This window comes from Desmodus rotundus, chromosome 11, assembly GCF_022682495.2.
Source record: "Desmodus rotundus isolate HL8 chromosome 11, HLdesRot8A.1, whole genome shotgun sequence".
NCBI classification, from domain to species: Eukaryota; Metazoa; Chordata; class Mammalia; order Chiroptera; family Phyllostomidae; genus Desmodus; species Desmodus rotundus.
This window is the reverse complement of record NC_071397.1, coordinates 81,011,534-81,037,998: the sequence shown is the minus strand read 5'-3', so window position 1 is coordinate 81,037,998 and position 26,465 is coordinate 81,011,534. Positions and strand designations below refer to the sequence as shown.

The 26,465-nt window shown below is 41.5% G+C and overlaps 1 protein-coding gene across 5 annotated transcripts in view; it reads right to left on the bottom strand.

Annotated features, from left to right (window-relative positions):
• Positions 1–25,975, bottom strand: part of MYB (MYB proto-oncogene, transcription factor) — a 33,862-nt gene extending 7,887 nt beyond the window's left edge. The window contains exons 1-16 of one of the 5 annotated variants that reach the window (XM_053914174.2): positions 25,725–25,965; positions 21,373–21,490; positions 19,303–19,374; positions 17,735–17,827; positions 17,267–17,487; positions 15,379–15,613; positions 14,135–14,215; positions 13,584–13,688; positions 12,059–12,313; positions 10,791–11,141; positions 9,151–9,293; positions 8,085–8,199; positions 7,870–7,995; positions 6,913–7,023; positions 4,992–5,099; positions 2,491–2,575 (exon numbers count right to left, since the gene is read on the bottom strand). In XM_053914174.2, the coding sequence (XP_053770149.1) occupies positions 2,537–2,575; positions 4,992–5,099; positions 6,913–7,023; positions 7,870–7,995; positions 8,085–8,199; positions 9,151–9,293; positions 10,791–11,141; positions 12,059–12,313; positions 13,584–13,688; positions 14,135–14,215; positions 15,379–15,613; positions 17,267–17,487; positions 17,735–17,827; positions 19,303–19,374; positions 21,373–21,490; positions 25,725–25,747 (2,196 nt within the window). In that variant the 5' untranslated portion in view covers positions 25,748–25,965 and the 3' untranslated portion in view covers positions 2,491–2,536. Of the gene's footprint in view, positions 1–2,490; positions 2,576–4,991; positions 5,100–6,912; positions 7,024–7,869; positions 7,996–8,084; positions 8,200–9,150; positions 9,294–10,790; positions 11,142–12,058; positions 12,314–13,583; positions 13,689–14,134; positions 14,216–15,378; positions 15,614–17,266; positions 17,488–17,734; positions 17,828–19,302; positions 19,375–21,372; positions 21,491–24,044; positions 24,123–25,724 lie in introns of those variants that run through there. The other 4 variants (XM_045188803.2, XM_045188802.2, XM_024552191.3 and 1 more) reach the window with 4 other exon arrangements.
• Positions 25,976–26,465: the final 490 nt, after the last annotated feature.

Sequence of the window (26,465 nt, the reverse complement as noted above, 5' to 3'; positions counted from 1 at the left end):
GTGAGTAGAAAGCAAATGAACACATCTTTTACACTTGGGTTTTAAATAGGAATAAAAGGAAATTATAATTTAAGAGAAAAATACAGAAGTTCAGAAGGCTGATAACTTAAGTAGTTTCAGATCTACTAATGAAAATGTCGACTTTAAAAAGTGTTTGGTGGTAAAATGTATTTATTTCAAAATGTAAAGCAAATTGAGAGCATACTGAGAAAATTAGGCACCTCTTTGCTCCTTGCTGAGAAGGGAGCTCGTGCGTGTGCGCCTTGGGCTCTCTCAGGGTAATGGGTTTTTTTTTTAATCCACACTGAGGATACGTTTTTATTAATTTTTAGAGAGAGAGAGGTAGGAAGAAAGAGAGAGAGAAACATCGATGTGAGAAGGAAACACCGATCAGTTGCCTCCCGTCCACGCACCGACCAGCATCGAACCTGCAACCTAGGTATGTGCCCTGACCAGGAATCAAACCCACAACCTATTGTTGCCCTGGACAACACTCCAACCAACTGAGCTACCCAGCCTGCGCTCAGGGTAACTTTTGAAGAGTGCAAGGTTTCTCGGCTGAATGTTTCTGTCCTCACTCGTGATCATTTCTGAGCTTCTGGACTCCACCCTCCCCCTATACAATGTGGAACAATGACTGCCCAGCGTGGAAATCTCATACATTCTGAGCTACGCAGAAGACATAAATATCAAAAAGGTCTCAGAACATTTATGTTATGAATCCCTGCCTGCTTTTACAATTAAAGCTAAAGCACCTTAAAAAGAAAACAAGAAATCCAAGTCATAATAAGATTATGCAGCCAGCACAAATTACTTTTGGGAAAAAATGAAGCATAAATCATTTAAAAAATCAAACATAACATTATGTGTGCATAATAGCTTCTAGTTAGGCATTATAGTTCATGTATTAGGGCATCTATGGAGAGTTCTGATTTACTAAAATGTACTGCTTCTCAATGGCAGCCCAATACCAAACGGGCACACTCAGCACCCTGATTTTGGTCTCTACATACATAGAATGGTCAGCGCACCTTGGGGAAATGGTTGGTTTCCCAGAAGAAAGGAAGGACATGTGGCTATTTCATTAAGACCATTTAAATGAAATAAAGTTAAAAATTCTGTTCCTCAGTGGCTCTAGGTCCATCTCAAACGCTCAAAGGCCACATGTGACTACTGGCTAGAACACTAGACAGAGGCACCTGGGAGGTTTCCGTCGCTGCACAGCTTCCGCTGGGCACGGCTTCAAAGATCGAGAGATTTAAGGGACTTAAGAATCAAATGCAATGTGTGAAACTGTTTCAATTTTGACCAAACAAATAATAAAGGCTCTTTTCTGGAATAATGGGGAATTTTAAATGCAGCCCAAGAATTAGACTATCAAGGAAGTATTGTCAATAATAATGTGTGAGAACAGTATTAGGGTCTATAGGAAAGTGTCCTTACTTTTAGAGATATATAAAAGTAAAATGTTGTATTGTCTGGAATTTTAGAATGCTTCATAAAAATGTGATGAAATAAATATGGCAACATGTTAATAATTGTTAAATCTAAATCATAAAATATTCTCTATACTTCTATGTTTGAGATTTATCATAATGAAATGTGAAACTCATAGCTTCTTGCATTTCTAATTTTAAAATATTACATGTATCACACATATTTCTGTATAAGCATGTATATTTATATGTCCATTTGAAGCTGAACCATAAAAGCCCAGAAGCTGGGCCTCAAAAACAGTAATTGTTCTGCTAATGTGTTATCGCCATACTTAAGCCAGGGATGACTAAACACAGAATTGCATAGTTACTGTGGTCTTCAGTAAACCGCTCTTAGAAGTGTCAGAATTTCAAAATATTTTAGGAAGCATATTTAGTTGTTTTAATTAAAAGCACTATGATAAAAATATATAGATTGTTTGGTTAAAAATCTCACTTAATATTTGACTTATTATCAGTACCGATTACAGAAGTAATAGGTTATAGAAAGTACTCTTAAATCAAATAGCCGTGTCATTGAACAAAGGCACAATATGATCACTAATACCATCTCTGAGAAATCTATCTAATTAGGTCAAATTATCAACGGAAACATATAATAAAGCACCATTTTAATTAAACAAAATTAGAAAATTTCATAAAAACCTATATAAATATTGTTGAATTCGGATTATATGAAATATAGGCAGTATATGTTTAAGTATTTAAAATTACCTGATGCGGTTTCCAATATTTACAATAAAAGTTTGAAACATTTTAGAAATCATGGATCTCTATGGTATCAGAAGCCAGATCTCCATGACACAAAGCAAAGGAGATACTTGGTGCATTTAATAAACGTTTCTTGAAATAAACTAGTTATCTATTATAAAAGATTGTTAAACTATTTTGAGCAGTGTCAATCAGTAAACCACAAAGTGCAGATGGAAGCACCACCTCTAAAATCAGCTTCTGGGTCTCAGTCATTCAGTTCAGTAGAACTGACAAACCTCACCTTCACCACGTGATGTGCATAGTTGGTTAATCTCCGTACACAGGTGTCAGAAACTGCACGGTGCCAAATGGGACTCACAGATATGCTAGAAATGCAGATTAATAAAATAAAGCTACTACTTAATTCTGAGTGTCAAAGAGAAGTAGTGTTTTCATGAAATAAAATATAAATACGTTGATAATAAAATTCAATACTGGTTTTTAAAAAAATGCAACAGCAATAAAAACTTGAATGTAAGAAGTTGGACACCCAACATTTTACAAGTACAGCTGACCCTTCAACAACATGGGGTTCGGAGCACTGACCCATGCACAGGTGAAGATCAGTGTATGAGTTTTGATGCCCCCAAAACTCAGTCGTCCCTTGGTATCTGTGGGGAACTGTTCCCGGACCCCCATGGATACCAAAATCCATGGATGCTCGTCCTTTATGTAAAATGGTGTAGATCAATGCACACAGTCAGTCCTTTGCAATCACAGATTCAGTCAATCACGGATCGAAAGTACTGTTCTTTATCCAAGTTGGTTGAATCTGTGGGTGCAAAACTCAAGGATACAGAAGACCTACGACAATAAATTTATTGATAAACAATCAGTGTGTAAGTGCACCTGAGCAGTGCAAACCTACGTTGTTCCCGGGTCAACTATACGGACAGCCTGCCAACTTTATACATTATGTATCAGTACCACGTTCAGCTCAATGGTTTTGGCTGGACACTATTTGGTCATGCCAAAAGTTTTAGATTTTATTTTAGAAAAATAACCAAGAATTTTAATGATAAATGTCCCCAAAAAGATTCACGTTTGCTCTTTCAAATTTAGAAAATTTGAAAATTTTTATGTACTACTATAAATGTAGGTTGAGTCCCAGGCTAAGCTACCAAATATACATAAAACTTAATCTAGCTTAAGAACAGAACTTAGTCAAATTCTATGCTGTGGGAACCAAGGGCCAAGACATTTAGGAACTAAGAGGGAAAGAAAAACTGAAAGGCATTTCCCTGGTGCCAGGATCAGCACTAGGTAAAATTCTGAAATAGCCACCTTTGCCTTGCCATCCTTCTAACTCGTCTTCTGTGTCCCTTCTATACCTCGGTGGGGTTCGTGCCCTTTGCCATCTCCCAATTTTTTGTGATGTTCTGAATCTTCTGCACAGGGGGCCCACCAAGGCCTGACTGCCTCAGGACCCACTGCAGGTTCCCCACAAGCACTGACATTCCCTGTCCACACTCCAGGCAACAGTCATCTTTCACCAAAGCAGGTGGGTCACACAGCGGCCACAAGGAAAGCAACCTGATTGAAGCATCAGAATATGCCTGTAGCCCTTGCAGTTGTATTGCTTGCATTGTATTACTTGTATCACTTAAAAAATCATGCTAAATATTACAGATACTTAAACAGGGAACGTTTTAAGATACTTACAATTTGGAGAGAGGCCTACACAAAGATCAGAAAGCCGTTTAAAGAAAAGGGCAGGCTCTCAAAGCACACATCCTACTACAGTCCACTTAACTCCCAGTCCAAACATGACTGTCTGCTTCTGAATCCGGGTTCTTTACATGCCCCAGGGTTTGTGAGGTTCCCCTCAGTATAGCTCAGGGGGGTGGAGGGGAAGGCTCTGCAGGTGGCTGCATTTTGGGCTATTTAATGTTTGGGAACTGCTTTAAATAATTTAGGGAAGAAAATTTGCATTCTTATTTACATTTGGCGCAGGATTAATTTGGAATTTGCTGTGTTTCATCAACATACGCCGACTTTAGAGTTACAAAGGAAATCTCTTTTGATGTTAAAAAACCCAGCAGCAGATGGTCAACAACAGGTTGACCATATGACATTACTCTGATAGTCAAATAAATTGTAATTATTTTCAGTTAGTTGATTTTACACTTCATTTAAAATCTAAACAGGGTCTGAGTTTTGAGGGAGCATAAAACCTTTGGAGGACAAAAAGTAAACTATGCCAATGAACTTTTTACAGAATATTTGAAAGCAGAAGGAGGTATTGACACTGTGTACTACATGATCTTAGTCTCAGACACGTGAGAAATGCTTCACTTCATCATTCATTGGGAACCTGCTCCAATAAAAACGTCCAGTGTGTTTCATATGAGTGGCAATGAGGAATTTAAGGAGTGTTTTAGATATCTAGAGTTGTTTAGGAGTACCACTCCTCTGCCCTGACCCATGTGGCCGAGTTGGTTGGGCATCGTCCAGCAAAGCAAAAAGTCGCTGGTTTGATTCCTGATCATGGCACAGGCCTGGGTTGCAGGTTCAGTCCCTGTCAGGGCCTGTGCCACAGGCAACCGGTCGATGTTTCTCTATCACATCAATGTTTCTGTCCCTCTATTTTTTCCTCCTTTCCCCTCTCTCTAAAAATAAACTAAAAAAAAAAAAAAAAAGACTGCCACTCCTCTATGTCCAAAATCTTTTTAAAAAATCAAAACAAAATGACAGTTTCTCAGTGAATGGCTTGTAAGAAACCAATGTGGGAATAGTAATTACCTGCAAGGGACTCGCCAGGGACCTGTTTTTAGGTACCGTGAATGCTTTGAGAACATTGTCTTCATCCTCTGACACTGGAGTCATTAAAACGGAACTGGTAAGAATATTCTAAAGGGAAGGAGAATAATTTGAAATGTAAATAGGGTTGGATAATGTGAGAGCCGACACAGTTCTGACACTGTAGAGAGTGGATGGCTGTGATGTGACGTACATTAGCGTGAAGAAACGCAGTTATCTGCCAGAAATTCTGCCCACGATGAGCAGAAAGGAGAACCCAGCTGTGTACTAACCCCGAGCGCACTGCAGCAAGCACCGGCACGAAGGCAAGTTAGGCATGAGGTGGGCACTCAGAAAACTTCTGCTAAATGAATTATTAAATACTGCCTTTTAAAAATGAAAGACTTACTAATCTCTGGTGAGGGAACTACTTGTGTTATATATTGTTACAAAATATTTCAGAGCTATGAATTAGTGGCAGTATAGTACAGTGGTTAAAAGGATGTCATTGAAAAGACTTTCTGAGTTGTAACCCAAGAACCCCACTTACTAACTACATAATCTGGAGCAAGTGACAAAGCCTCCCTGTGCCTCCATTTCTCAGCTGGTATACTGGGAATGATGTTACCAACCTTGTAAGGTTGTTGTGAGGAATAAATGAATTAATGTATCTAAAGCTCTTAGAATAGCACTTACCACTTAGTACATATTGAATAAATATTAACAATTGTTACTAGCTTTGATTCACCATAAAGGATAACCATTCACAAATTACAAACTTTAAAAATGGGTAACTAAGTGCTATAAAGAGATGAGCTATCAAGCCGTGAGGAGACATGAAGGAATCAAAAGTACATATTAGTAGTGAAAGAAGCCAGTCCAAGAACGCTACGCACTGTATGATTCCAACTATAAGACATTCCAGAAAAGGTAAAACCAAAGATCGGTTGTTGCCAAGGGCTGAGGGGGAAGATGGGATAAATCGGTGGGGCACAGAGAATTTTTAGGGCAGTGAAACCACTCTGTATGATGTCAACAGTGTAGTGGTGGGTACATGTCATTATGGGTTTGCCCAAGCCCATAAAATGCATACCACCACCTAATAGAAACTATGGATTTTGGGTGATACTTGTAACAAATGTACCACTGTAGTAGGGGATGTTTATAACAAGGAAGGCTGTGCATGTGTGGGGCAGTGTGTGCATGGGAACATCTCTGTACCTTCCACTCAGCTTTGCTGTGAGCCCAAAACCACTATAAAAATAAAGTCTACTGAAAAATGGCGGTGACCAGAGCAGTCCAATACGGGGCACAATAAAGAGCATCTACTACCGACACTGCGGTTAGCACGGCGCTGCACAGAACCAACCACGTGACAACTTAACAAGGAGGACGTACTACATTCAGAAGACAACTAAATAAATTAAGAAAATGTAAAAGTTAACATTTTGTTTGTATGGAAAAATACATGTATGTAACAACAGATTTTTTAGGAGGAAAGGACTTTCAAATCCTAAGAATATAAATAATCACAAAATCTACAATAGAACAGAATCTGTTTCCAACACATAAACCAAACCTCTACTTTACATTGAACATTAATCATAATAAGAAAAGAGTCATGTGAGAGAATATCTGGAGCAGAGGTGACTAACCCATGGCCCGTGGGCCACCTGTGGCCCAGGATGGCTGTAAATACGGCCCAACACAAAATCGTAAACTTATTTAAAACCCTTTTTTCTTTGCTCATCAGTTTTCATTAGTATTTGTGTATTTAATGTGTGGCCCAGGAGAACTCTTCTTCCAGGGTGGCCCAGAGACACCACGAGGTGGACGCCCCTGTGGGTGCTGACACCGCAGGAGCCCATGTGCCACACCAAGTTCCGTGAGGCACCCACATCTCCCAACACGGGCCTGCACTTACCGGCACGTCTGCCACAGGCGATGGCTGTGGGAACAGCTGAGTGTTCAGACTCTCTGCTTCCCAGTGGCTTGAGCAGAAGAAGTTTCCTGCTTTATCAGTTGGAGATTCCACCTGAAAGCAAACAGGAAGTGCTTTGTTGTTTCTAGAACTAGAATTTCCCATGAAACGTTTACACTCAAGAGTAAATTTCTGTAAGATAAGGTCTAAGGAGCTAATGTTAACAAGATAACTATAGTTGATGGCAGTATTGTATCATTGAAATCTTCCAAGACAGTAGTATTTAATTGTTCTCACCAAAAAGGGAAAATTGGCGAGGTGATGGATATGTTAATGAATTCAATGGGGGAGAATCCTTTCATAATGTATACACATATCAAAGCATCACATTGTACGCTTTAAATATTTCACAACTTTATTTATCACATCTCAGTTAGGCTGGAATAAAAAACATTAGATGTCTGGCTAGTCTTTTCAACACTTACCCTCATATACAAATAAATTCAAGAGGTACTGTGTCTAACCTGTTGGAAACAATTCTTGCCACCAAGCTAAACTTTGATCCTTGAAAGTTAGATTCCCTATCTTTTATACTATGAATTAAAGATACTATTATTTTAATTTCAATTTCAATTCTCCATGACTTCTTGAAAGTTAAATATCTGTGTATCAATGGTCTGTCCATCTATATGGCAGTGACGAAAGTACAGTTAAAAAGCTGCTTCCTTCTCTTTCCTTTATCTTCTCCAGCATGTTTCTGTTCAAACATGAAGTAGATACTAGTGGCTCGGCTTCCCAAATGGAAGGCCACAAACCTGCCGCCTGGCAGGACCTCTGAACAGCATCTGGTCTGGAAAGTGGCGCTGTGACACAGCGCTGATGCCAGCATATCGAACTGCCCGCAAGGAATAAAGGGAGCGGGATTCACAGCCTGTTCCTTGCACAGGATCTCGGATTTACCTCTTGTTTGATCTTCTTCAGTAAAGGTGGTCCACTCTCTGGAAACTCAGTAACAATTCCAGATTCATCAGCTTCCTGTTTGATCACATCCTGTAGGTCTTCTACGAGATGAGACGGTGTCTGAGGCTGAGGGGAAGAGTGGGCATGTTGGCACCAGAGGAAAATTTGTCTGAACTCATATACCAACGGAACCCAAGAACTTTGCGAACACTTACTAGCATCTTCAGGGGGCCATATTTGATTTCTTGAGCTGCAAGTGCGTGTTTAAATGGTGTAGGGGTTCTCGGAGAGCTTTCTAGGATTGACCTTTTGATAGCTGGAGTTCTAAAACTTTAAAAAGAAAACAAGTGGTAGTTCAATAAAGAACATATGTCCCTTACACTGCTCCACCTACTACAGTCAGTATTTTTCTACTGAGCACAACAGACTGTTATTGATATGAAATTGGGTACGCTGATTACTCATTACACGTATTGTTAAGAAGAAGATATTATATATATATGTGTATATATACACATTACATATTTTCAAATGTACCAAAGTACTGTACCCTCTAAGACTATTAAAATATTTCCCATCTTTTTTCTATTGTTCTGAAGACACACATACTGCCTCAGGTCTCTAAAATGACCATAAGCATGTGAAGATCTGATGTCATTTACCAATCAATTTTACCTGTTCATTCAAACAGGACCCACCATAGAACACATGTTAATCTTTTAACATGTACTTATTGTACTTGGAAATAATAAGATGAAAGGTTTGCTATAACTCATATTGATCTTCTCTGACATTCTTCGAATGGGTTAAGCCTTTATTGAATATAAATGACTGCTTAATCACTATGAAGCTTCTAATCATGTAATATTACTGGGGATGTCAGAAGAGGTCCTATCTATGGATAAATTTCATGAGGAAAAAATAAGATTAAAAAGATATGAACTGAAAAGAACCATAGTCATTCTTATTCTAAGGCTTGTAATCAAAGAGAAAAGGGATTTTCAGTGAAGAAGAAAAGGCCTTATTGATCAAACAGAAAAACTGAGTGGAAAAGTTATATGAAAACTACCTCTGCATATATAGGAAAATTTGATGTGAACTTCAGAAGTTAATTTAGCTTATCCTCCCACCTTCCACCTCTAGGTAGTTGTAACGGGCCCAGGACAGACCTACCCAATGTGGAATATACATACAAATGGAACAGACATTTGGGGACTATATTCCATTAATTAAATATAAGTAAATAAGATAAATAACTTTATTCTTGAACCAAGGACTTACATAGTATTTTCCTTTTGAGCTTTCACAGTCTGGTCTCTATGGAATGGAGTTGTAACAGTCAATTTGTGACCACCGAGAGGGGCAGAAGTTAAAGAAGGCATTTCCAAGTCTAAGTTTTCATGATTGCTGGAAGGGTTTAAGAACTAAATACGGGAAGAAAAAAAATTACTTCAACAGTCATTCTTTATTCAGCCCAAATTAAAAATTACACCATGATACAAGCAAGTATGTTTTACTGACCCATTATATAAAATAATAAAGATGCTATCAACATGTAGTATTGGACGGGGTATTGTTTTATTTTAATTGAGTACCGAGATTTGGAGTGTGATTTCCAAGAAACAAAATCTAGGGTTATTGCTGGGAAACTTGCAAAATCCTAAGAAAATATTGTCAAGAAATGGCACTCGCCATTAAAGAAATGGGATGCACTCTTCATTGAGATTAAAATCATTACAAAAATGCTTTTGAAAAGTAATGATTGTTTCTCTCTTATACTGTTTTTCTCTCTTTAATGATCTATGAGACATTATTATAGAAAGTTTACACTGTGTGGAAAAACTCTTGAATAATGAATGAGTAGTGTCTCTTAGAACATTAATGTTCTGGGAAAATAATAGGTATTCCTCAAACAGTTCCACGGTAAAATAAGTTTGGGAAACACACATATCATAATTTCCTTCTGGAAATTCACAGTGTACATCAGTGTATTAAAAACTGGGGGAGGTCCTGCAGTAAAAAAGCAATTTTTAACTTAATGCAGTACAGTGCTTCCCAAGCCTATATGCTTACATATGTAGCTGTTTTTCTGGAACACCTATTAAAATCTCGCACAATGAATATTATCCAGAACACAACTTGGAAACTACAAGCAAAAACGTAAGATGATTATTTTGGTGAGTGCATCATCTGTTCATACTTACAGCTGTTTTTAACACAAACTCAAGACATTATTGCAAACATGTTTTAAAGTGCCAAATTATCTATTAATTTCAATTATTTTAGTAATTAAGAAATAAGTTTCTGATAAGAATGATAATTTTCATGCCTTTAAAAATACTACATGAAATAAGAATATTCATTGGCAAAAACTGTGCTAATAAAATGTTATGGCACAACTCCAAAGAGCCAATGTTGAGAAGAGAAAATTAAAACATAAATTGTTTTCCTTAAGCATTTGTCCTCATCCTCTTCCCAAACTTTTCCACTTAAAGATGAAGTGGAACCTTTAAAATTTCTAGCTGCAACCCAACCATAGTTTGCTTCCCTCCTCCCCTGGGTCAGTGAACCACATGGCAAGTGAACAAAGAGGCAGAAACCTGTTAAAGTTTTTAAAGGGAGGGGAAAGAGAAAGGGATAGAAATGTTAAACTCTAGTGGTGAAGGAAATAAAAGCACATCTCATGCAACTATCTTTCATATCACCCGAAAGAGAGAATTGTGACAAAATCATCAGTCAGCCTACAGAGAGCCTGAAGTTGGGGAGGAAGTATGACTTAGCAACAGCTAGATTCAACGATGGAATGAAATCAATGAGGGCAGCAGTAATTAGTCATTTGTTCCAAAGGATTAGTTTCTAGATTGTTAAGGCTCAGTTGTCTGTTGGAAATTAGTGACAGCTGTGCAGAAACTGAGCTCTACCTGTGAGGGGGAGAAGGGCAGGCTTTTGACAGGGGACCGACTGGGACTTGAACTACTGACGTCAGCAAGTATGAAGGACCTAGAGTCGCCAGTGTCTAAGGGGCTGGCATGGCCCCTCCTTGTTCGAAGGATGACCAGTGGAATTGTGCTGTGCCTCGCAGGAGGTATGGGCTTGAGCAGGCCAAGTGAACCCTCGCTCAACTGGCGTTTCCTAGGCTCTCTTGCAGGTCTATTCACATTGCCCTCTCCTTGCTGGAGCTGTGGGGCTTTGTCTGGGTGCTGTTGGCTAGGTGAAAAGTCTGCTTCTTCAAAGAGTTCAGAACTGCTGAGGTCACACCATGATGAAGGATCCTGAAACAAGGTGGGAGGCACAGAACTCTGAGACCATGTGCGCATGACGTGTGCCATCACCTGAAACGCAGCACTCAGAGAGAGATGCCCAAGGCAAAGAAAGCGCCTGCCCGGCCCCCTCGTTTGATTTCTTGAGCAACAGCTTCAGGATTAACAGTTGTTCTGATACACTGCACGTAGGTCTGCCATGCTGCCCCGAGGCTGGTCCTGCACCAGTGATGCAGGGACCGCTGGTTACTCCAGCATTTACATGCAATCCAAAGCAAAGAGAAACCCTTTTCTAGACGGCACGTTTGGCAGTGTTCATCCCCTGTCTGATGGGTATGCAATAAAGGCTTTTGACCAACTGGAAAACAAAGGAAATGAATTGAGTGTCTGCTTTCGAGGGGCTGAACTCAAGTCTGTTTCCCTAAAGGTGGTTTGTCTCAGTGAACCAAATGGGACTGGCAATCAATAATCAATGTTTTGTGGAGAAAGCTATGCACCACCAGTGAACTTATTACCCCTTCAAACATATTGAAAGATTGCTTTAAGCTCTGAGTAAACATAATTTTTAATGTGCTATCCAAAAGCAAAGCACAATTCTAGAGAAACACAAAGTAAACAAACTAAAAGACAAAAAAATAACTCAAAACATCAATCCCATAACCCAAGCTCTACTTATAGGTCATTAACTTTACTACTTTAAAAAATAGGCATTTTGAAGGAAATGTGTGAAAATCTACCTTTTATCTGGGTAGCGTATGAAATCAGATCTTTGAGAAAACACACACACAAAGACTAAAATCATACTTTTACCTTTGCATTAATATATGCTAATAGCATGACAGCTGCTATAGAAAATGGCAATGATTCGAGAAATGGGTTTCCTCACTCCCCTTCTAAAAACATTAACTTGCCTTAGCAATTCTACTTACAGAATCTATAAATTGAAGTGTTTCTGCAAATTCTAAGAGGTTCTTAACGTTATCCAGAATGGCTCCTTGGTGGACGATCATGCACCTCGCTGGAGAGGCGCTTTCTTCAGGTAAGGAGCCGGGATCCACAGGCAGAGAGGGAGTGGAGTGGTGTTCTTCCAAACAGGAAACAGGTGCACTGTCTCCATGAGGTCTGGTGTGGTCGGCAATGGCGGTGCTGTGCCACCCGGGGTAGCTGCATGTGTGGTTCTGAGTCTAAGGAGGGGGTGGGGGAAGAAAGAAAGAGCGGGGAGAAGAAAGGGAGAAGGAACTTAGCAATGAAGTTGCACAAGGTATCAGATGCTGTTGGAGGAAAGATAAAAGTAGTTGCATCATCCAAAACTTGCGCCTATAAACCAGTTGTCAAGATGTTTCCTTTTATCAATGCAAGACCCTGCTTTTTAATAGTCATGTAGTCTGTCATCTACACCATTACCTTAATTGTCCTCCCTCTGTTAAAAATGCAAACAAAGGGACTGTTATAAAGCACAACCTTCACATGGAGTTAAAAATCTACGTTAATGTAACTTCCAATAGGATCATAAATGTTTGCTGTGAATTAAGAACTCTCCTCTTTCTAACCTCCATAAAGGCTGGAAAGTGCAAGAGTTAGAGTTGCCTTTATCTGCATATATTCTTGTTGCTTCTGTCCCTTTCGAATGCGAAGGATTGCGCTGATGCAGTGAAGGGCTGCCAAATCAACGTGGTTAGGAAAGCAGAACAGCAAAGTAACAGAAGCCTCCTTTCAGCATGACCACGCAACAGGAGAAATTGCAAAACATTCAAGTTAAAAAGTGGTCAAGCCAACATAAGCATATAATCATTCTAGTATTTAACCAAAAAATATTTAATCACTCTGTATCACATCTCTTTTATTCTCTTGGCTGGTTAACTCCCTATGGTATGAAGTACAAGGTGCTTTCCCAGTTTGCTGCCCAATCACTACAAAGGATGTCAAAATTCAGGAATGGTCTGCACAGCTTTCACACAGGCAAACGACAGAGAGCAGCTAATGTTACTGATGGAGAGAGTGTGTGCGTCCTTTTCACAGGCGTACACTGAACAGCCATCAAATCACATTTGAAATTATAAAGTATGAAAATCCAGGTTAAGAAAAACAATAAAGAAAAAAATGAAAAGAATAGGTATCATACAGATACAATGTTCTGTAAAAAATGCATATTTTCATTCCTTTGATCTCTGATAGTCTTTGAATTGATTATAGTCCTTCTAAAGAAAAACACCAGTGAGGATAATCACTAATAGATATTGAGTTTCTACTGTAACATAGAGGACTCCTTCCAATTTCGTCAAAATTCTGATACCAACTGCGTTTTATCACAAGCAACCTCTCATGTTTAAACGTTGTTAATAGATACTCAGAGTCTTGATTATGTGTTATTTAGAAGAGAAGGGAAAAAACACAGAACAGCACTGGGATAAAGCTGCTGCCCCCGCCCCCCCCCCCCCCCAGTGACATTCTTACTGGTAGCGCCTGCTGCCCTTTGAGTTCATTCTCCGTCGACATTAGAAGCAACTCTAATTCCTTTATTCGCTTTTCTTTCTCGGGGTCTTCATCATTATAGTGTCTCTGAAATGAAAAGTTAAGGGAGGAAAAAAGATGAGGGCCTGATTGGAAGCTGTAAACACAATGGCTGTGGCCCGCGATCACGAAGGAACACAGTGATAGAGCCTGGCACGAAACCAATGCCAGCTGCACGTGGCCGCTGTAGAAATCTCTGCGAACGCTATTCTAGATGTAAGGGGGCGATGTGACATCTGAGGCTACCGTGGATGCGGACTGATGAGTTGTTTATAACATCAGAGAATCTGAGAATTCCTGAGCAAGCTCACTCAAGGAGTGAAGAGTGGTGGACAGCTGGCTGGAGCTCTATCCACCTCTCCACTGATCCCTTCTCTTTTTATTTCAGTTAGTCATGTGACAATAAGTGTTTAGGAGAAAGAAATAAAGCATGTCTCAAAACGGTACCTTAAACAGCTGGGTTTCTTTACGAAATGACCTTAAAATGATCCTACCTGAATGGCTGCAGCGGCTGGCTGAGGAACATTGACTATATTGACATGTAGCGCGACAGGATATGGGACGTGACCGGAGACCTAGACAGAAAGGCAGAACAAAGGACAAGTCATTCACGGCTGCATGTGCTTCAGGGGACTTGGCTTCCTGAGGTTTTGCTCAAGGATAAGGGAAAAAAAAAACTTCACTGATCAAATTCACATTTTAAAAAAACCCTTCTAATCTGTAATTTTAGCCAGGCCTTTAATAACAGCTAAATAACTAAAGCAACATAGTGAAAGACATTTAAAGTGTTCATCAATCCTGGCACGAAGTATTCCTTAATTAGAGGAAAACACAATGAAAAATCTAATATACATTCATAAATGCATGGAAGTTTTGGTGGGAAAAACTTATGGCATTAGCCATTTATAAATAAAAATATTTCTCTGGAAATAATATGAGCTTTAATAAGTAGCACAAAGCCTCTTACGGTACTTCATTCACCTGAGACCTTTTGGAAAGTCTGTAGTCAAATACATCTCAAAACTCTGCAAATATATTTTGCATCGAATTTGCATATGAGCTCTGTATTCTTGGGTAAATTACAGTTTCTTATTGTTAATTTTAAGATTAGAGCTTCTCAATTTTTTCCTGTTTATTCTTCTCTTTCCACCAACTAAGAACTTTTCTTTCCCTAAGTATATAAATATCAGGAAATGAAGAAGGGATCACACTGCACCAAGGAGAATAAAAGGAGATACCAGAGAATAGTGCCACAAGACTGCTCCAGATGTGGAGCAAGAAAGTAAACACAGAATGAATAAATCAAGACATTTTTGTTCGATCACGACCAGAATGAAACTTAAAATTGTCTGTTGCATTTCAGTGTCGATCTATCTCCTCTTTAAATGTAATTAAACTCACTTTCATTGTGGGAGAGAAAAGAATTTGACTACAGCTGCCTTCTTCCTCAACAGGACCTTAAGTAAGTTCACATTCAAAAACTAACTTCAAATTAGATTAGAGGCAGAGGCAGAATCGAACAACTTGGATTCTAGTCTGCACTATCTCTGTGAGTTGTGTAACCCTGGACAAATCATTCACTACCCTCGTTTCCAGAAACATATCAGGAAGACCAATATCTACCCCATGATCTGTTTATACATGCTCTCTGAAAATCAGGAAACTGCAGGGTGTTAGCATTACCTAGAGTTAAAATAACCATCTCTCTCGCTAAACAAAATTCTCAGGAGTGGCTTACATTTTGTGCTTCAGAGAGGTGGTAATACGAATAGTCGTTGTTCACTGAAGGCTGACCGGTTGGGGAGAGTTGAGCTGAAGGTGGAGCATGAGCAAAACCCATCAAATGGCTGTTCTTCTGGAAACTTGTGGCCACAGTTGGCTGGCTGGCTTTGGAAGACTCCTGCAGATAACCTTCCTGTTCAACCTTCCGACGCATTGTAGAATTCCAGTGGTTCTTGATAGCATTATCAGTTCTGCACAGAAATATATCACATACAAATTTCACAAACAAAAATTTCAATTCAGATTAGAGTTAATTGACAGAAAACTGTTTCTAACAGAGACCTTTTCTTTGGGTCCACCAATAATGTCTTTTCTTTTTAATCATTTCAGTCATTTCTGCATTCTAAAATCATGTTTCCCCTATTACCTAATTAAAAATCCATTCATAGCTCTTAATTACATAATATGGAGTTGTAGTTTTCTACGAATATTGAAATCCTTTAACCATTTTCTTTCTTTGATAAGAGTATTTTCAGTACAACAGCACTTCATGTTTGTTCTGACCGTGGTACAAGACTCCAATATGACTGCAAGTCCCTGCTGTCTTAGAAAGTTACTCCTTGGAGTCTGGCCTAGCGGGGCCTGCGCAGACGCCACAACAGGCTCTGAGTGAAGTCGGGTGGATGACAGTGATGCCACTGCCCCTCACTGTCCTCTCTCTATCTCCAATAGCACAAGTCAGAAATCATGAGTGGAAAAAACTCCCACTTTTTGAAAACCACCTCAAATTGTTCTGTTAACCAGACAGAAGTGAGAATGGAAAATGGGATCCAGAAGGGAAAGATGCTAACTTCCAATATATTTTCCAACTGCAAAGCATTTTTACTAAAGTCTTTCAATTCTCAGGAAAACAGTTTCTCAATTCAAAAGAACCGTTTTAAGCCTCCTTTTTACTATTTCGATGGGGGTGGGGAATGTATGCTAAAGAAAGAGGAAGTTCAATTGCCCCTTAAATTTTTAGAAGAATCAACAGCACATTCTCTCAGACCGTATGGGAGAAAAGGCGTCCATTTATCAATCTCATGAATTCGCTAAGCTTATTCTGAATTGCCAGGGAGGAAATGCTTTGGAACATCACAAGAGAATACTACATAAGCCATCAGAAGCATGGCCCTCTTTGAAATGACCCTCCCTCCACTTTTGGATTATACAGCTGAAGAAAACGACTTAAAATATTTTGACTTACATATTTTTTATGTAAGCTTTACAAAAAATCTGTTATGGTTGTTTAAATAGGGAAAATGGACAACAGTGAGCTTCCATACATATCCCTCATAATGAGGTCATTTTTTGGCCTTGTTCATTAAAAAGAAAGCATAATACTGACATTATTTAAAAACGTGGGAGCAGTCACGTTAATTGGATAAATACACTATTTCTTTCTTCAAAAGAACAAAAATTAAGCCAAGTGGTATAATGGAATGCTAGTGCCAGGAAAATGGCAGCTGAGGTCCTTCCGGCCACTTAACCAGCTCTGTGAAGTCAGATCACAGACAAGCTGTCCCTCTCAGGTTCCTTCTCTATGTTTAGAGTTTTGTAGTTTACCAAGTGCTTTGAAATGTATGTTACTTGATGTTAACATTGGCCCTGTAAACTATGTTATGGGGAAACTGAGCCCGAGGAAAGTTCAATGAGTTGGCCCAAGGCTCACCATTGGGTGGACTCTCGCAGGACTCAACCAGATAAACTCTAAGATCTCCTCTGGTTCCAAAAGCTATGGATCTGGTTTATCTAATGAAACATGATTGATGGAATGTAATTCACTCACCATACATTTAAAACAGACTGTTCAATACCCACTCCCTTATTCTTCCCAATGAATATATTTTTTGACATATTATTACCGTCCAGGCAGTAGCTTTGCGATTTCTGCCCATCTGTTCCCCAGTCTCTTGTGTGCCTGGTAAATAATTCTGTCTTCCTCTTCTGTCCAGGAGGTTTTCTTAACTTCTGGATTCAAGTGGTTATGCCACCTCTCCCTACATTGTTTTCCAATTCTCCCCTTTAAGTGCTTGGCAATAACAGACCAACGTTTCGGACCGTATTTCTGTACAAGCTCTATCACCTTCAGATAAACACACAAAAATAACCTATGTTTTAATGTTATGTAATGAGTCAGTGTAATCATTCTGTTACAAGTTCTTTAGAAAATTTCTAAAAATCTGCTTTCATTCATTGAAAATATAGGAATAGATTCCTCTGCTTCCTGTTTGCACACTTTACCTGTTTCTTCAAGTTAGGAAACACTCAACAAGGACATTTGGGGGGATACTCATAATTGTGATTCACATGCCAGTGAAGAAGGAACTTACTCTCTGATCTTCTTCTTTGGTCCAAGGACCCTTGATGAGCTCAGGGTTTAGTACTTTCTGCCATCGGTGCTGGCACTGCACATCTGTTCGATTCTAGATAAAAAAAAGTATGCATTGTCATATAGATATGATGTGCTAAGTGCACATGAAGACTTTGTTATAACATGAATTGTGCACAGCTAACATACAGTGAATATGTTCAAGAACATACAAGGGCATGTTTGAAGAGTTCATCTATCCCTCATTACTTACTGCTAAAAAACATACAAATAATACATCAAAGTTGCATTTTAAGTGAGAAGTTCTGCCTCCTGAGGGCAATAATCCGGCCACATGAACAAAAGGACCATCATATTGCATATACGGCTGTGAATTTAACTCAGTCTTAATCTCAGTCTGTGCATGTGGTAGTACCTTGGACTAAGATTAAGCCTTGTTAGAGATTCAATATTAAGGTCAAGCTTTTATGGAAACCCGCTCTCATGACTCCCATTCAAACTAAGAGATGTGCTTCAATTTAGAGCCACAACTGTTAATATTTCAGACAATGAATAAAGATAGGCCCCACTTTATAAGAGCTTACAATCTTATAAGAAGGAAAAGACAAATATACAATGAGTAGAAGGCAGAATTTGATTCATAGGCAAGAAGAAATCAATGCAAAATGATATTGGGGTAGGAAAAGGAATGCCTTCTTAGGACGAGAAATTATGTTTCCTTGGGAGGAGTCTGGAAAAGCTCTTGATAGGGACTTTGAAGGACATGAAGTAACTATGCAAAACATTCTAGGCAGTGGCATCACCAGGGACAAAAGCCCAGAGGGAAAGCAGAAATGAGTGTAACTGAGTGTGCTTACGGAGAGGAAGTCAGAAACAGAACTGGAGCTCTATGTTGGGGCCACATGGGAGGACGCTGTATGCCAGGTCCAGGCAGTGCACTTAATTTGTGAGACGAGGTCATTGATGTTGGTTTTGAAAAGGCAGGGTACAGCTGCATTAGGAAGCTCCCTCTCCAATGGATAAAAAAGTGGAAAACTCTAAGTAGGAAGCCATTGTAATCATCCAGAGAAGAGGAAAGGGGGGCCGGAATGGAGAGGAGAATGAAAAGAAGGGACTGCCGACAGAATTTCCAGAACCCCTGGTTGCTACTTTGGTGTAGGGGATGAGGAGTAAGGTGAGTCTGGAAGGTCTCCAGAATTCCAAACTGTGGTATCAGAAGTACGGCTCTTACAAAAAAACAGGAAACTCAAAAGAAGGTGACTTGGGGAAATATTACAAGGTTAGTCATCTACCATATAATAAATCACAAAAGTGATCATTTATATTGTCCTAACAAATGAAAAGATAAAATGGAAAAAAAAATTAAAATGTCATAAAATCCAATAGTAATATTTAGATACACTAATTATATGTATTATAATATACACTACAAGTTATGGGTGAGGTATTTCTCCCTCTACTTCTTCTATATGAGCAGATATGTAATGTCTTAATATATGCTCCTAAAATATCTTACTTAAAGATCTTTGTAAGATTTCCTTTTACAGAAAGAAAAACTTACTGACTTACCGGAAGATAATTGGCAATAACTTTCCAGTCATCTGTTCCATTCTGTTCCACCAGCTTCTTAAGTTTTTCATCCTAAGACATTTAAAGGCAATCCTAGGATATCAGTCATTGACCATACAACTCTAATCTATTCAAGTAAAGGGAAATCAATCTAATCATCTAATTCAGGGGAAAAAAAAACCTCTCAAAAATACACAAATGCAACAGATAATTAATGTAATATACTGATTTAGAGCATAGATTTATTTTAAAGTCAGAAAGACCAGAGTCTGAATCTTGACTCAGCAATTGATTACAGTGGTTATATAAGCTTGGGTATATCATTTTGCTTTTCTAGGCCTTAGTATTGTCATCTATGCAATGGGAATGATGATGTCAACAAGATTGTTTGGGGGTGACATTCAGTAACTATGCAAAACATTTAGCCTAATGCCTGGCTCCTTGAATGTTTAGTACATGGTAACTGTTAAAAGTTTTACCCTGTGGGGAAAAAAACGAACTCCAATGTTAGATTCAAGACATTGGATAGGATCTCGAGTGAGAAACAGTTCAATCACTATGCTGTTGGAAGATCACTTTCCTTAATTAAACTTGAAGGCATGCATGATGTAAGAAAATCATTTAGTTTTTGTATCAAGATATTTATGATTTAAACTTATTAGGACACAGAAGACATTAAACATCGGGGGGGGGAATCTTTCAGCTCACTCTTTCTAAACATGTTCTATCAGCTGAAGGGAACCCTCACTTTTTGGCAAAGGTAACTTCCCACACATTGTGGATCCCTGGTGTGACACAGACGTGGCAACTAGGAAACCAGTGTTAACAACAGAACTCTGTATCTCTAAGGGCCATCTCGGCCCAAATCTGCACAGGTAAAATATTCATTTCCTGTGGACCTCAGTGGAAACCCTGCCTGCCTATCCGGAGGAGCTCTGGTTGAAACGAAGTAGGGTGGGCCAAAACTGAAGAGTCAGTACCAATAATTCTAACAGAGTGGTAACATTTTTGTTGTAAAATTTTAAACAGTTGTAAAATTTTTGAAACTTTAAAGATAAGTAACTTTTACCATATGTTAATTATTTTTCTCCTTAAATATTTTTTCATTCCTACAAAGATAAGCTTTTGATAAACTATCAGAAAAAGGTAAGAAGCAGATATATGTTCTTCCATTATTGGCTGCTTTTAGAACAGACCTTCACGTATATGGCTCTGTGAAATACTATATATTATATATCAAGAATGTTAAATGAGCCTTGGCTGGTGTGGCTCCGTGGACTGAGTGCTGGTCTGTAAACCAAAAGGTCACTGGTTCGATTCCTGTCAGGGCACATGCCTGGGTACGGGGCATGTCCCCAGCTGGCATGCGAGAGGCAACCGATCAATGTTTCTCTCCCTTTCTCTCTCCCTCCCTTCTGTTCTCTCTAAAAATAAATAAAGACAAAAATTTTTTTAAAAAAGAATGAATCCTTTATAACAAGACAGGTTCTATGTGAGTGTTGCTTTATTCTTTTGTTTGTTTTGTTTTTGGAAATAGCAATTCATCAATTTATTCAGGGAACACTTGTTAATATTCCATTTCGTGTTAAGCAATTCTGGGTTCGGGGAACATAAAAATGAACAGATGTGTAGCCCTACCCTCAGTAGACTTGTAGTCTACTGAAGAGGCATACACGTTACAGCAACAATAGTAAGAACACGTATCCAAGGATTGGAGGGTGCATCTAACCTGTATGAGAAGCGAGGGATGGCTTCATAGAAGAGGTGGTATCTTCACAGGTAATGAAGTAGTTAGAAGTTGTGGAGCAAAAGGACAAGAACAGATTAGGCAGTGGGCAACACACATGAAACATGAAGTAAGAAGGAGCGGACACTTGAAGGGTTGGAAATTTATGGTAGAGTGTACCTATGGGGGAGCGGTGAAAGGTAAGTATGAATATGCCGCACAGGCAGGCTAGGTTAAGATTTCAAAAGCCCGAGTTTGAGCACTTGTAGTTTGGCTGAAATTTTGTTTTTCACAAATGGGTACATTCTAGTTTCTTCCCATGTTTCAATAACATGATTAGTTACCTCTTCCCTGGTCCACCTAGTTTTCCCCAAGTGACGCTTCCCAGACTTGGGAAGAAGCCCATCGTAGTCATGGTCACACATCTCAATGTCTTCATCATCCTCGTCACTACTGTATATGCTGCAGAAATACAAAAGAAGAGGCAGATATGGACTGAAACAAGAAAGTTTAAACTACTAGGCTGCAAAACACACACAAAAACTCCTCAGCAGCCTTTTCAAAGGTTATGATGATAAAACTTTGAAAACTTGCACAACGAGATTGTTTTCTGCATTCTGTTGCTCTAGTATTGTAAACTGGTTCTGCTGTTATTGGTCTCCACAGATACAGCCACGGACCTGGCACTTTCTTACTGCTCTGCATGTTTAAACCTGCTGTTACTGTTAGACCAGTGACAAGTTACACATTTGGCAACCCTCCAACCAATGAAGGTTTAAGTTTAAAACTTAATGTTAAGGACAATAAAAGGAATGAGAGCACATGTCCTTTTTATAAGTATACACTCAAGGTCTTTGGCATACGTGACATCACTTAAATAATATTTCCCAAATACAATAAACAACTCAATTATGTTGTTCCAATGGGACTGGTGTTTTATTAAGAGGAAAAAAATCAGGAAGTAATATCCCCCACAATATAATTATAGTCATCCTTTAAAGATTAGAAGATTAAGAGAATCTAAAAGGAAAGGATTTAAAAACCTGAGGAAGGATAAAAACAATCAAGTGATCTGCTTTGTAAAGAACATTAATATCAAACAGTTCAAAACTCCAGGCTAGGCTGATCCAACTTGTAGCCATGTTTACAACACTCAGTTTCCAGAGTAACTAAGTGAATAATTAGGCCACTTGATAGTCAGAAACTTATTTACTCTTGTTTTTTTCTACCTCCAATGGAATGGTATTTGAAACATCTTAAAATGTACCTAATTCACAACTGAGATATTCCTCCAGATGGCTTAAAAAAAAACCCATTATTGTCTTCAAAAGAGACTTTTCTTTTAACTAGCTGACCAAAACTTTGAATTTGGATGACTTTTGAAGTTACTCTATAATTAATGTTTGTTAATCATGTGCTGAATTCATATACTGAATTATACTGCAATTTTAGTCACAGTTTACTTGTAATTTTACTTATAAAATTAAGATATGAAGAAAAATTATACTCTTAGCAACTTCACTAAAATTTGTTTGTAATATTGAGAAATCCATGAAACTGAGACCAGTAAAATAATAATATAAAGCAGTATCATACTGCAACTTATTATTTTTAAAAAGGAAGTTTATATTCATATCAGATTTGTCTTCCCAAACTAACTTACAAGTATACACTACCCACCTTTTATAAGTCAAGCAAAAGTGCTTAAAAATTGTGAATTAGAAGTTCTTACAGTATAAAACTATTATTTTGGCAACAATCTGAAAGTCCAAGATGCATGGTGACAAGTAGGACGTGACCCAAATGAAAAATGCTATCATTAAAAAAAAGGCCATTAAACTGTATTTATAATCTATACCCTTTTCTTTCATTTAGTGTCTATCCCTTCAAACAAGAGCCTAATCCTGCTCTGCAGTGTCAGTAACAGGCTCATAGCTTCTGATCAATTATTACAATAGTTTCCCTTTAGTAAAAAACACAAGTATCACAAGTGAAAATATTGTTAAAAGCCCAGAGCTGTAGGTCAGCATCTTTTGAAAGGTTCACAGGGAACTCCTTGGAAATCCCCGAAGTGAAGTGGCATCCTTGTGAAATATCCAGGATACCAAGAAAACCAGAGTAATCAAAGTGGAGCCATAGATTCAACTCGATTTAACTTCTTAGGCTTGGCGGAATGTGGAGATCACACTTTCAGAACTCTCTTGGAAACAGCTCAACACCCAGGAACAAGCAATATATTCAGCCGCCCATAGGGGGCAGCCAACATCAGTTGAGAGTGAACAGGCATCATCGAACAGGACTAGGGCTCTGGAGGCCAAGATGCCAGTCCTAGTTTTGCCTCCACCTAGCTGCGTGACTTGGACAAATCACTTCCTCTCTCTCAGGACCTCAGTTCCTCGCGTATACATAAAGGGTTGGGATTCTATTTCTAAGGTACTTTCCAATGCTAATTCGTAATGATTCCATGTCTTCTGTGCCTCTTAAGGATTAAGCACAGCAGCAGAGATGTGCAAAGGCCAAGTCCTCGGGGGGAAACGTGGTGTGTGACTCCTGCAGGTGCTGAAGAGGCCACGAGGGGAGCAGAAGGAGAGCCACGTTCTGCTCACACAGCGCCTGGGCCGGTCCGCAGGCTGGGCAAGGGGTCTCGCCTTTGAGATTTGCATGCGATTTCCATGCTCTAAGTTGTCCCCGGTCTCCTAAGTAGCATGATTAATTTCTACTAAGGACCTGAAATAACTTTTCCTTTATCTGTTCTGACAAGATCTCAGACCCAACAGTCAGAGAACTTTCAAAGGCTGATTTCAGGCTTGATGCACTCGACTCCCCCACCTGCTAGACCCGGTGTGGTTACAAGAGTACAACTATGAATATTACGTTCTGTCAAGGAAACAAACCGTGCAAAGAAACGAAAAAGAAGAGAGGGGTTGGGGGTTGGGAAGAGGGAGGGGAGCGGGAGGAAGTGCCTTGTGGCCGATTCTGTGATTCTAGAAAAGGGGTTCAGACTCATTTCGCTGACCTGGTTAATAATCCCTGCCGAGTTGACGCTGGCCCTGCAAGAAACGGCTCCGGGCTCGCAGCCGGGTTTCTCTTCCCCCGGAGGCAGGTTCAAGGTTCCCGCCCCTCCAGGCTGCCTCCCCCCCTCCGCTACCTGGGAGCCGCAGGGAACGGACAGGCCCCGCCCCGCGGGGACGTTCTTGAGCTCGCGGCGCGGAGTCTCCACCGCGCCTCCTCTCCGCAAGCCTTCCCAGCTCTCTCCTCACCTCCTCCCAGAAAAAATAGGTGACCTCGGCTCTCTACTGTTAAGTCCCCAAAGCGAAGGTGAAACCACTTCGGGAGCAGCACCCGCGCCCCGCTAGGCCGGACCCAGGGCGAGGAGTAGGGACCCAGGGGCCTCCAGTTCGCCTCTTTCCGCGGCGCCCAGCCACGCTTCGGCGCTGCTCCCCGCCCGGCCAGGCAGGGTCCGAGGGTGCTACCGCAGGGCCCGCACCCACGCTCCTTGCAACTTCCCAGTGCCACCCCAGGTCCAGCGGCCGCTGGTTCAAAAACGAGCACAAGACCGTCAAACTACCCAGGAGAAAAGAGGCTGGGTTTGCTGGGCCCCCAGGGACTTTATCCCAGAACCTTTGCGCTAGGGTCCGCCTTGTCTCCCCTTCTCCGCCCCGGCGACCGGAGGTGGTGGGAGCAGAGTGCAGGAAGGAGCCGCGACCTCAGCCATGCCCACGTGTGCGCGCCGCGCGCGGACCTCTTGCCCAGCGGATTGCGTCCCGGTTGCGAGGCAGCGGCCTCGGGTGCTGCCCGCCTCCGTCCGTTCCCGCAGAGTGGCAACCGTGTCGGCCGCGGAGTCAGCCCCCGGACCCCGCCGCTCTTCGGGAGCTCCGGCGCTTCCGGCCCGGGAAGTCCGGAGACGGGTTTGGAAGCGGCAGCGCCGGCAACTGACAGTTCGGACAAGTGTTTCCCTCCTTTTCTGTTCCCCGTCCGTCCGTCCGTCCAAAACGTAAGGGGACTTCATCCACCCATCCCAAGTGCAGTGACATGTGCGGCGCGGGCGCCTGTGCAATGTTCGCATTAAAAATAGCCTCCCAGAGAATATTGATTACAGCCTTCAGAACCAGAGCTTAAAACAATGTTGCAAGTATAGTGACTCTTTTCCTCCCCTAAAATCTTTCTTTTCCCAGCCGCCTGTCAGCTGACGCTCATCCTCGACTCCATAAAGAATGAATGAAACCCAAATAAACTACCTGCAGCTACTGAACAATCCGGCATTTTCCCTATATCTGCCATATGCTCTGCATGTCCAAGTCCAAACAGATCGTAGTGCATCCAGCAATTACGCTGCGACTCCCTCGCCGACACCCGCGGCATCAAGCCAGGGACCTAGTGGGCTCCCAGGGGCTGGTGGGCACCACTCTGCCCCCGGCTGGAACGGGCTGCCGCTTCTCCCCTAGAGAAACGCATCCCCATGCAACTTGCAAAATGAGCCGCAGGGCGTGCTTCCCGACGTCCTGACATATTTCCTGCACCGATTCTTTCATTCATCAGTCTTTCCAGCGGCTTTTGCTGCGGAGGCAGAGGCTCTAGGTCCTCGCACGATCTGACAGCCCCGCACAAGATCCGGGAACGAATTCCCACCTGCTCTCCGGGAGTCTGGCGCCCCGCGCGCCCCCACCTGCAGCCGCCCGCCCGGGCTCCCCGTTACCTGTGCCGGGGTCTCCGGGCCATGGCGCGGCGGGCGCCGGGCTCAGCCGGGAGCTGCGGGGACCGCAAGGGGCTGCCGCCTCCCGCTGCCCGCCGCCTGCCTGCGTCCCTGCCCGGCTGCGCAGCGGCGTTCCGCACCGCCGGGCCGAAGTTTCTCAGGAGAAAGAGGAGGAGGAGGAGGAGGAGGAGGTCGAGGAGGAGGAGGAGAAGGAGGAGAAGGAGGAGGAGGAAACAGGTTGATATTGAAGTGTAAACTCTGTAAACAGAGATGCCATCAAACAAAGAGCTTTGGACACTCCCCCTCCCGCCAAATCTGGCGCCCCTGCAGTGCGCACGCGCCCTGCCCGCCGCCTCCGCGGTCGCCCGGCTGCCGCCCGCTCGGCTGCAGGGCTGGCCCCGCTGCCCCGCCGGCCCAGCCGCCGCTCCCCTTCGGTTCTCGCGCCGCCGCGCCGCTCCTGGCGCGCCTGGAGGCCTGGGCAGCGCGCGGGCGGGGAGCCCAGGGCTAGGGAGGGGCGGCCCGGGCCCGCGGCGGCGCCTTTTCCTGCGCAAACCCCGCTCCCCGGCTCCGGCCGCCCGGGCCCGCGCCGCCGCGCGCTGCTGCCGCCTTCCTCCCGTTCGGGGTCCGCACCACGGGCGCCCCAGTCCGGACGCTCCGGGGCAGCAGAACCAGAACTGGGCTCTGACTCACTGGTGCGAGGGCGGCAGTGGGTGCGCAGTCGGGGTGGGGGGCGACTCGCGCATT